We start from the raw sequence: 12,129 nt of genomic DNA on the forward strand, positions 1-12,129 counted from the left end.
CTCTCTTTTGAGGCACCCTCCAAAAAAGTGGGTAAATTCCCAATGCATCTACTGCCAACTTGTCTACTCACCACATGGTCTACTTTCATTTTGATAGTCTAATGCCTTTACGTCCATCGACATTACGTCTAGCAACCATTTAGTCTAATACGCCTAACCATTTGGCCCAATCATCACTTCGCCTCATCACCATTTCGTCTATGACCATTTCGTCTCCTAATCAGTTGATCTAATATCCTTTTCAATCACTGATCTGTGATTTCAACTTCATTCATTTTGCACTATTAACACCAGTCCAGTTATACCAAATGGTATATGGACTAAACGGCTATTGACCCAATTGGTTATTAGACGAAATGGTGAGTGGACGAATTGGCATTTAGACCATGTGGATAGTGGACGAACTGATGTTAGACCAAATTATGATATACGCGTTGGCAATTGGACGAATTAGCATCAGACGATTTGGAAATAAACAAAAACAGGTACTTCAAGAGGACAAAACGGTCAAGCTAGCACAAGGCCATTATCATTTGTTTTAATCCATTCTCAAGAAATTCTCTCTAACTGTTGAATGTATAAATGCAGGGACGGCGATCCTGTGGGACCGGGGGCACAGTGCCCCCCACTTTTTGAAGCACTGAAAAAGTGCCCCTTTTACGAAAGAAAAATGCCCCCTCACGAACGTGTACTGTGCCCCTTTCATCGAAAGATTACCCTTTTTAGCTGTTACCAAGTGCCCTTTCTCGTATAAGTGATTTTTTTTTCTCGTCTCTAAAAATGCCCCCTCACCGTCGTGTTCTGTGCCCCTTTCACCTGAGAAGGACCTATGTTGTGTGTTAGCATATTTCGAATCAGTGAAGTGCCTCTCATGTACATGCCCTGTGCCCCTTTCACCTGAGAAGGACCTGTCTTATGTGCTAACGAGTGCCCCTTTGCCTTCTCATGCCTTCTTTATATCAGGATTTTTTTTTTGAAAAAAGCGCCGGGTTCTTTGCGCCGTTCTGCTTCCTTCTGCAAGTGCAAATAATAATGAAAAAACTTCTAAAAGTAATCTTACGTGCCTTAAGTTTCACAAGTCATGTGAGTGGGGTAGATTAGCAATTTTTTCTGTTTTAAGATCATGGCCGTATGCAGTGGGGGGGGGGGGGTGGCAGGGACAGTTGCCCCCCCCCCCCGACATTTTGAAAATTGAAATTTATACTGCAGATTTTCACAATTCACCAAAAGTATGCACAAAATCTATCAATTTTACTTAACAAAATGCAAAAGTGCAAAAGCGCCTCAATGACAAGCTCGGTCGCTTCTCTCCCCCGCTTTCGAGTTTTTTTTCAAAGTTTACACGTGCTGCCCCCATTGTCACTTTACACTCCGCCCCTGTATAAATGTTGAATCAAAGAAAAACGACAGACGGCATTAATTCACATTTTCCGCCATTTTCTTATTTGTATTGAACCCAGACCGGCGAACTGGAGGTATTTTGGAAGGGTGCGAAAATTCATTCAGTCCGACAGAGGTTTAAACCAGAGATGAGTCAGGAACGAACAGACAGTGATTGCTGCTTCTCATCTTTAACATCATCTGGGTATTGTATTAAACAAACCACCAAAACTGTAATGTGCCACTTTTATATAATTTATCTTGCAAAGTCGACACGCCCGTAAAATTTTTGGCAAGATACTGTCCACACAACAATTGGTTCAAAAATTTATCTATCTCTGTGTAGTTCTCAACACATTCTGTGTAGCTTCCACCCAAAGCATAACTACCATAAAAGTTTTAACCATTTGTTGTGTGGACAGAATATTGACCAACATTTCAAGAGTGCATATTAAACATTTTATTTAACCGTCGAGATACGAAATGCAAAAAAGAGACCGTGTACAAAGGCAAAATAACCATCTAATTCTTCAAGAGTCCTCAAAATGGCTAATTTTCAGGTAAATTTTCAAGTTTCAGTTCGCAATATTGTTTTATCAATTACATGTATTATACCTAGTGTTATTGTAGCAGTAAAGCTAAATGTATACTTAAAATTTTAGTCTCGAGGACCACCCCTCCCCCTTACGAGAAGCCCCGAAAATATACCACGACCAAGAAAGTAGAAGAGAAAACAAAAAGAAAAAGTGGGAAATATGAAATTTTATAATCATCAAGTCAATCTAAAAGGGAGGGGGAGGCAGGCACGGGCCGGATAAGTCTAGATCTGGACGTTTGTAGTTATTTGTTTGGAAAACACATACACCCCCACCCTCACACACACACCGTGGGGGTGTATGGGTCTGTGTGTGGTGTGCGCACGCGCAGTGAGTGCAGAGCTTTCCAAACAAATATTTACAAACGTCCAGATCTAGACTAGGGCCGGATGAGCCCCACCTGGACCCGCCATTGATAATCGTCCTTATGATATTAATATTGTTATTGCTCCTGTAGTCGGCATACGTTCCTGATCCATCAGTCAGGCGGAAAGCCGCTTCTTCTGGACACTAGCAAAGCTTCTGAATGCCCGCGACTTGATTCATTAGAGGAAACAACATTTAGGGATGCTTTCAGATCCAAAGCGCTTCCAGAATGGCCACCAGGACATGATGATATCGATATCAAACTGTTTAAGATTCCAAAAATCGGTAATTTAATATGTCTTTTACGCCCTTATCTTAGCATGCTTAATAAGTGCTAAATATATAATTTTGGAGATTTTTTCCCCCACCCCAACAAAAACTTGATTTGAATAAAAAGAGAAAATGTCAAAACGCATAACACAGACAATTTCATCAAAATCAGATGTAAAATAAGAAAGTTATGACATTTTAAAGTTTCACTTCATTTCACAAAACAGTTATATGCACATCTCGGTCAATATGCAAATGGGGAACTGATGACATCACTTCTCATTATTTCTTTTTTATTGTATTATATAAAATATTTTTATTTTCTCGTCAATGTCATGTGAAATGAAGTTTCATTCCTCCCTGAACACGTGGAATTCCATTATTTTAACATTTTGTGCTTCAGACAAGAAGGTCCTAATCATCAAATTTGTAAAAATTGAAATATTGTATAATTCAAACAATAAAAAAACAAATAGTGTCATCATCGACTCTCTCATTTGGATGTAACTGGCTCGCTCATATAACTATTTCGTTAAAAATAAGCGAAACTTTGAAAGTCATAACTTTCTTATTTTACATCCGATTTTGATGAAATTTTCAGCATGGTGCTTGTCTGATTTTTTCTTTATCGATTCAAATCAACATTTTTCTGAGGTGGACTTGACCTTTAACGAAAGATTTTTTTTTCATTTCTTGACTAGAGGCTATACACGAAGTAGCTTTCATCTCCACGTTTTTTCAAGTAACTTTGATATACACGTATATACATGTATATATATATATATCTATATCTATCTATCTATCTATCTATATATATATATATATATATATATATATATATATATATATATATATATATATATAAACATAAATGTATAAATTAGTGTAACTTCATGCACTACAGTTCTGTTTTGTAGGAACAGCAAGAACGCTGGTCCCCCTCACTCTATTGCTCCAGTACATAATAGTGAACACTCTTTACATGGTGTTTTGCACTTGTCTTATTTGAGTTATAAATAAATAAATACACACACATATGTATATATATATATATATATATATAAAATAAGAATAAATTGAAATCATACATTTTGAAACGGAGCTCTTTTAAAAATGAAAGGCAAAGTCTTCGTCGGTGACAATGGTGTGACAAAAAAAATTATTTTTAACAATTATATGGCTATGAAGATAAATGCATTCAGACATACTGACACTATTTCTTTCTAATATTCACCAATCAGGAAACAATAGTGAAAGGAGGCTACTCTACGTCATATTGCATGACAAAGTGTTGCGGTGTAGTGGTTCTGAATCTGGTCCCGTGGGTCGTTGGTTGACTTGGCTCATACCCCCGCTCCCTTCTTTCTTCACGCAATTCTTCCAAAACTACATGCTGACCTCAAGTTCAACGAAGGTAGGGGTGATGTATTTCTACCTTGAAATGCATCGAGCCAAAGGGCGCTAAGCAAATGTGACGAACGATCATTAAGACCAGAAAATAAAGGCCAGGTTTCTCAATGAACTAATTTTATTGATGGATTTTTAAAGGGGTGGTCCGGGCTGAAAATGTTCATGGCCTAATAGATAGAGTAGAATTCACTAAGCAAAATACTGAAAAGTTCATCAAAATCGGTCAACAAATAATAAAGTTATTGAAGTTCAAAGTTTAGCAATATTTTGTGAAAACAGTCGTCATGAATATTCATTAGGTGGGCTGATGATGTCACATCTCCACTTTCCGTTTTCTTATGTTATTACATAAAATCATTATGTTGTTGTCATTATTTCATACTTGTGTGAATAATATGTCTCCCTTATAATAAAATAAGTTGCAGCAATAAATATCTAATGCACTAAATCAGTTGTCAGTCCAATTTTTCTAGTTCTTGGAGGAATACACCTATTTTCATGTAATAAAATACAAAAGAATAAGTGGAGATGTGACATCATCAGCCCACCTAAAGAATATTCATGACAACTGTTTTCACAAAATATTGCTTAACTTCAAAATTCAATATCTTTGTTATTTGTTATCCGATTTTGATGAAATTTTCGGTATTTTGCTCAGTGAATTTTACTCTATCTACTAGACTATGAACATTTTTTTAGCCCAGACCACCCCTTTAAAGATCATCTCCCACCCTTTCATCACAATAAATACTTCCTGCTCTCAATCCTTAAAGGAGAATGAAACTTCTAGAACAAGATAGCTTGTGTGAAAAAAAAGAGAAATCAAAGAGACAGATCAACGAAAGTTTGAGAAAATTTTTGGACAAATAATGAGAAAGTAATGAGCATTTGAATATTGCAATCACTAATGCTATGGAGATCCTCAATTCGGCAAGAATATGCAACTTTCCCTTTGATGGACTATAAAATAACCCCCAAATGTCTCTTTTTAGTTTTTCTTATGATGATATGAACTCTTTATCCATGATGTATTTTTTAAATAACTGTATGTCATGCCCTCCTGTAGAAAGAACACATGATCTACTGACAGACATAATAAAAGAGGCAATTTAAGTGAAATATATGCTAAAGTAATGGGTCGAGTTGTTTACAAGTGACATCCATAGAGATGTATTACTAATTATACATCTCTATGGTGACATCACACATCTTTGTCGTATTGCCAATTTGAGGATCTCGATAGCATTAGTGATCGCAATATTCAAATGCTCATAACTTTCTCATTACTTGTCTGATTTTTCTCAAACTTGTGTTGATTGACCTAATTCTTTGATTTTTCTGTTTTCACACAAGCTATTTTGTTCCAAAGGTTTCATTTTCCTTTAAGACCAGAAAATAAAGGCCGGGTTTCTCAATGAACTAATTTTATTTATGGATTTTTGAAGATCATCTCCCACCGTTTCATTACAGTAAATACCTCCTGCTCTCAATCCTTGATTTATCCATTCTGTAGGCGGAAATCTAACGAAGAACAGAGTTTTTATTTTTTTTCTCAGTGTTGACAATTTGATATTACATGGGAGCAGCATCAATCCGATTTCTACATGACAAAAAAAAGCTTAAGTTGGTATTTCCCATAATGGTTAGCACTATTTCACAGCAAAGTGCATTGAAAAGTCAAATCCACCCCTGAAATATAATAAAATAAAAAAGAAATATTGAGTTGGTGACGTCATCAGTACCCTCATTGGCATACCGACCAGAATGTGCATATAATTTTTTTTGTCAAATCAAGCGAAAATTCAAAATGTCATAACTTTCTTTTTTTACATCCGATTTTGATGAAATTTTTAATGTTATGCTTGTTGGATTTTCCTCTTTCAATTCAAATCAAGTTTCTGTTAGGGTGAACTTGTCCTTTAAGTTTATTATGAGACACATTATCTCATACACGATTGAATGAAATGCATTTTAAGCCATCATGATCCATTACTCGCCACAATAATATTGACCTTGCAATGAGAAGATGCTTGTTTGTCACAGGAAAAGAAAAATGCTATTCTTGGGGAAATGTTCTTTAAGCTTTCGTTAATATGACCCCTACTAATGTTATTGTAAGGTTGAGAAAAATTATATGTTTAGAGTTGAAAATAAAGTTCTAAGTCAGCAAACTCAATTATCAAACTGAAGGGGAAATAGTGAAACTAAGACGCAAATAAATAGAACTGTAACCGAAGAAGTCTGGTAGTGCACTGTTTAATATCTGGGCTGCTTTGCCTCAGCTAAAATCAAATCATTCTATAATTTACATAAATATTTAAATCAGAAATAACAACCAATCAAAGTAAAGAAAATGGAAGGATCGAACTAAAATGTAAGAACCCAATTCATAAGATAAACCAATAAGGAAAGAGATAAGATGACAAAGATGTCTGGTGATTATGTAATAATGGAAGTAGAACTAAGGAGTCAGGTGAGGGATGGAATGAGTGGAACACCTGAAGAGAGAATAGAGAAGGAATGAAGATGACAAAAGAGAATTGGAGGAAAGGCATTCAGAGAAGAATGAATGAATGACAACTGAATATCATTAAACTCAAATAACCTGAGTTCAGACTGCAAGGGCAGTGCTGAAAAGAAATGCAAATGAACTAAAGTCTAGACAGAACAGAAATGTACAACAGCTGAAGAATAAAGGAAATAAACAAAATAGCAAAATGACAAAATAACCATCCTACATTATCTTGTTTATTTTAATCAACTGGATCCCTCTGTCGAAAAGTTGCGACTTAGTAGCTTACAGTAGCTGCATTAGCCAAGCAATCACTTCAATGTAATTTCATCATGGATATACTATGTTGTAATTTTATATGTATCTGTTTTAATCTTGGTAAATAAAAAAAAATCTTTATTTAAATAAAACTCATATTTCAGGACTGTCAAAATGAGATGCCAATTCTCTCAAATGAACTGCTCCAGAGTTTGAGTGAGGTTGACGAAAACATCCCAATGGAAACAAGCAGCAGCGAGCCAATCAAAGAAGCGAGGATGATATTCTCATCACCGGCATGTTTGAATGCATCTTTCCCAATGGCAGGGTAACATTAAAAGCTGATTCTATTTTACATAATATAATTGATTTCTTCGAATGAAAATAATGACGAAAATGATAATACATCGAATTGATAAAGGTAAAGTACGCTATTTCATTCACAAGTCCACTGTTTGAAGAGTTGACTCCTGAATGAAATAGCGGGGATAAACACGGCAAAAGGCGTCAAATTGGGGCACTGTGACAAAAGTGCGCATCTGCATTGAACATTTTTTTAAATACACACGGTAAAAAAATTGTAATTTATACAGGAAATTTGCATGAACCGTAGGTTCAACCGCTGGTTTTAAAAACCACCTTTGTGAATTCGGGCCATTGAATTTGATGGTACACTCTCCATCTAATTAAATGCTCAATGCGCTTTAGAGCAAATTAGAGTAAGAGAAGAACAAGGATTCATGAGGATTGATCTTTTGGTTGTCGGTCATGAGGAATCAAGAGATACTGTTTTAGGTTTCCCCTGAATATGCTGGAGGTGGCCACTGGCGTCTGCCTTTCACTCCGTGGATAAGAATTAAACAGGGTCGGCCCTGTAAAGGTCCATGATGTCGTTGAAGTCGGAACTTGAATAAGTCTAAAAACAACCAACATAATATTTTTTTTATTATATCAAGAATGAATAGAACATCAACCCTTCCCAGAAAAGTTATTACAATCAGAGATTTTATTTAGCCCTGAGTGACAAAAAATATTGGTTAAACTTCAAAACCCGCGTCCAGTCAAATAAATCCAATGATGCTAGTGAATAATAATCAAGATCTGAGGGTCAACCTATAGCATTTATCAATTTTTCAATGTCATTTTTTTAGGCCACATGGCGATGACGACCTGGATATTGATTTGGAGGCGGCAAGGAAGGCTTTCAAACTGATCGCCTCGAAGGAGATACTTCTTGAATGGGTAATATGCCCTATTATGGTTTAGATGAATCAAAGTCGGGAAAATTTAAAAAATAATCGGCCTTTTATTAAAGGGCAAGTTCACCCCGAAGAAAAGTTTGTTGTGAATAATATATACAAGAAAAAAGTAATGAATAATATTCGTGAAGTTTTGAGGAAAACCCATCAAAGATTAAGGAACTTATTAGAAATTGAGGCTTTTGCTTTTTGACGTCGTATATAAGCAACTGTCCCATAATTATGCAATATCAAACGCGTAATTCTTTTTTTAATAGTTCATAATGACCTAAAGATTTTTTTCTTGCAAAAGTGAAATAATTTTCATTTGTATATAATATGAAATTCCATCGATTATTTTAATAAACGACGTCTGGGAAGCTGCTCTCATATTGTGTCACGAATTAAAAAAATGATTTTAATAATTTTTTTTTTATTTACAATGGATTTTTCTTAAGCCTTCACCATTATCTTTTATAGCATTATTTTTCTGCTATTTTTACAAGAACTTTCTCTTTAACCGTTTGGAGAACTTAATAAATATATATATATATATATATATATATATATATAAACAGTCCCGTAGCAAGGATTTTTTTCAACGGGGGCTGTATTTTGTAAATATTGAACCTTTTATGAATTTCGCATCCAGCTTTCGATCGCCACTAGGTGGGCTGAAAGAAAATTTCCTCCACATTTTCCCTGATCGGCCGCTAAACGCTGACTAAATTTGTCGATTTAGACCTTAAAACGGGACATTCCAACCACCTTTTATAATTTGGACATGATATGGGTTTTTAATTAAACTATAGGCGAACCCAAAGCGCGAACTATACTTATATTATGACCTGAAAACTTGAAATTAAACACGTTCAAAGCACCGTTTGTAATCATGTTAAGGATGAGTATCTATAGAACTGCGATACGAGAGGTAAACATTTTCGACACTCCGACTCCTAACCAAAACTGGCACATTTTTAATAGAGTATACAAACTCGAATTTTTATTTTGGTGGTGTGTAGACTTAAGAATGGAACATTCTAAGCACTTTTTGTCATTTTTAACAGGATGTTGGTATCTTCCACTGTATGCGAGCTCAATGTTTTTTATATTACGATCTGAAAAAAATAGATAAATTAAGCATTTTTTTAATATAAAACAAGATATGTATCCAATAACATTTTTTGCGGATGGGAGTTACTATTAACAGAAACAGACGACGATTATTACAGTTACATTGTCATATAACTACTAATACTACTACTACTATACAACTACTACTATACTACTGCTGCTACTACTACTACTACTACTACTTCTATTTCTATTTATACTACTACTTATAATAAAAATAACAATAACATGAATAATAATAATCTACTATACACCACATGCATACTGCTATTTCTGCAAATTCTTAGTATGCAAAAAATACTATAGTACTAATATATAAATGTAGTTCGAGTGGCAGGCACTTACTTATTTGATGTTTTGTAACTGGTCTGTCGATCTGTCAAAGAGGCCTGTTGTAGTATCACCTTCACGTTTAATCTTGACACTGACTCTTACATATTTGGGGTATTGCGTAATGTTCACTCATGCAAAGAGGTGAGTGGAGGTCTATTAATCGTCTCTATCGGCGGTTAAGCCCAGTCGACATTGTTTGACGACCCTTTATGCAACAGTATTCAGACTGTAACCAAACGATACAGAGCTTGTTCTATTTATTCAAATCAAGTCCATGACTATTCACTATTCTTACCTATGAAATCCTCTTACGATTTGTTCTTATCCCCTCCCCCCTCCCCGGTTATTACCTCTCCCACCCTCTCTCTTTCTTTCCAATGCTTTTCGTTTTTTTTTCTTCTGTAACTCCTTTCTCTCTCTCTGATTCTCTCTTTTATGTTACAGATAGCTGAAGTCGTAACCAATGACATGTGCAGAACCATCCAACTTGAACAGCTGACCGATATGGACCTTCAATTTTTCTTCATTCTTCTCGAGTGCCCTATTTTTCACTATCCTCAATTTCCGTGGTGCCGGAAGGTTTTGACCGCTCTAGGAAAATTGTTGATATCTGGTAATAATAATTAGAATTACGGTAATGGTATGAAGTAGGGAGGGATTATACGAACCTTATGAAGCATTTTGATAACACCTCTCGACTTAGCTATATTCTTCGGCAAGTATACTGGCTGAAAGGAGACCAGCGGTTGAAGAAGAGAGCTTGACGAACCGTCCGGTGCACCGACGAAATGCGGGTGAATGCAAAATCGAGCGACTTGAGCTGCAATTCAGGTTCCCAAAGGCACAGTGAATGGCTCTTTCACCCGGGTTTGTTCAATATCATATTAATCTTTCCTTTACTACTCGCTCGGTTTCTGATGAACGCGTCATATCTGACAAGGGGCCTTGTCTAAATGCAACGGCTTCTGGAGATTTCGTTTGACATGTTTGAAGACAAAGTGCAACATTCCCCACACGAATTTAAACCTTTTTAAATAAAAAGATGAATGAATAATTTATGCGACAATTCTGTATAGACCCCTTTCCAGTTGGGCTTCAAAGTGCATTAGGGCCTATAAGCAATCATAATAGGCAATTTGCCGATTATTACCGTGTTTACACAGTGACTCGGCGCGCGGAGGTTCGACACGCAGCCCGTGCTCAACACGGCAATTTATTGCTGTGTAAACGCGATCAGTATGACCCGCGAGCCGAGTCAGACTCGCCCATTTCTCGTGTGTAAACAGAGAACAGTGTCGAACTTCCAAGACCATGATGACCTATAGATAAAAAACACAGCATATTTCCCGCATCTGCGACGTCTATTCTATCTACTCCCGTTTGTGATCCACGGGCCGTGTCGAATTCCCCATTTTTTGTTTCAATTTAAGCGCGATCACAGTTGCCCTCTTCGCAGCGTTCGACCCTGCTTGCGGATTCAACACTCAAGCAGAGTAGTGTGTATCGACAATTGACCCACATCCCAGATTACATTGTAGATCAAGAATTGATGAAGAAGTGATTTTATTTGTATTTCATGCGAAGGTCACGGCAAACGGAACGTCTTAAGTCGATTGGAAAGGTGGTGGGCATACGAACCCGCGTCCTTTCACGGAACAGTGGCTACCTATCGGGGAGCTATCAGCATGCTCGCAGAAAACAGTGTTCTCCAAGCGAATGAACAGGACAACTTCAAGACGTACCTCAACGTTCTACAATGCCTTCACGAGGTAAAGTTGTTAATTATTTCAGGGTCAATGAACTTTGACAATTTAGGGGTATTTTTTTCAAATGTACTAATAATTCTAAAAGTTAATTAAAAGAACGCCAATCTTGAAAAAATACCATAACGCTAAAATATCAGAGAAAAAGAATCAGAAAAGGTGTAAATATATATTTTAATGAACGCCCTTAAACTTAAGCAGCAACAACAATAACGACATCGTCATTTCCCTTCACGAGTCTCAGGTCACATGATTAGGTCAAAGGTTATTTAGGTCGGTAAATGTTTACCATGTTGGGGGTATCAACATTGAAATCTCAACCGAGGCAAAGTTTTTGAAGTGCCATAATAACTTTAAAACTACATTTATCTGTTTCATGAAACTTGAGTTTCAAGTAACATGATCAAGATCAAAGGCCATTTAGGGTCAATGAGTTTTGACCTTGTTGTGGTATTAGCATTAGAACTTAACTAAGATTAAGTTTTTGAAATATTGTAACTTAGAAAGTAAATGGACTTGTTTTACGAAACTAGGGCATAAGGGTACCACTGATCATTATGCATGAGTTTCATGCAGGTCACATGGCCAAGGTCTTAGGTCATTTAAGGTCAATTAACTTTGACCATGCTTTGGGTATTGACGTTTGAATTTTAAGTGACTTTCTTGAATGGGTTTCCGGTCGCATGACTAAGGTCAAATGTCATCTATGTCAATTAGAATTTAGATTGTGTAAGGGATACTTTTTTTTAAATGTCACCATAACATTAAAAGTTGGATCCAATTCTTGAAACTTGATCTTACGGCTAATCAACTATCACTGATCATCCTGCACGAGCTTCAGGTCACATGATTAAGGCCATTGGTCATTT

General features: G+C 36.2%; 1 protein-coding gene across 1 annotated transcript in view; it reads left to right on the forward strand.

The window, feature by feature from the left end:
* The first annotated feature begins 1,454 nt into the window (after positions 1-1,454).
* LOC121429613 (probable E3 ubiquitin-protein ligase HERC4) overlaps positions 1,455-12,129 on the forward strand; it is a 34,211-nt gene continuing 23,536 nt past the window's right edge. Inside the window, exons 1-7 of the mRNA XM_041626732.1 lie at positions 1,455-1,585; positions 2,434-2,627; positions 3,854-4,026; positions 6,957-7,120; positions 7,944-8,034; positions 9,942-10,110; positions 11,082-11,266. Coding sequence (XP_041482666.1) covers positions 1,530-1,585; positions 2,434-2,627; positions 3,854-4,026; positions 6,957-7,120; positions 7,944-8,034; positions 9,942-10,110; positions 11,082-11,266 — 1,032 coding nt within the window. The 5' untranslated portion in view covers positions 1,455-1,529. The remainder of the gene's footprint in view (positions 1,586-2,433; positions 2,628-3,853; positions 4,027-6,956; positions 7,121-7,943; positions 8,035-9,941; positions 10,111-11,081; positions 11,267-12,129) is intronic.

The sequence above is a fragment of the Lytechinus variegatus genome, chromosome 16 (assembly GCF_018143015.1).
Source record: "Lytechinus variegatus isolate NC3 chromosome 16, Lvar_3.0, whole genome shotgun sequence".
Classification (NCBI taxonomy): domain Eukaryota; kingdom Metazoa; phylum Echinodermata; class Echinoidea; order Temnopleuroida; family Toxopneustidae; genus Lytechinus; species Lytechinus variegatus.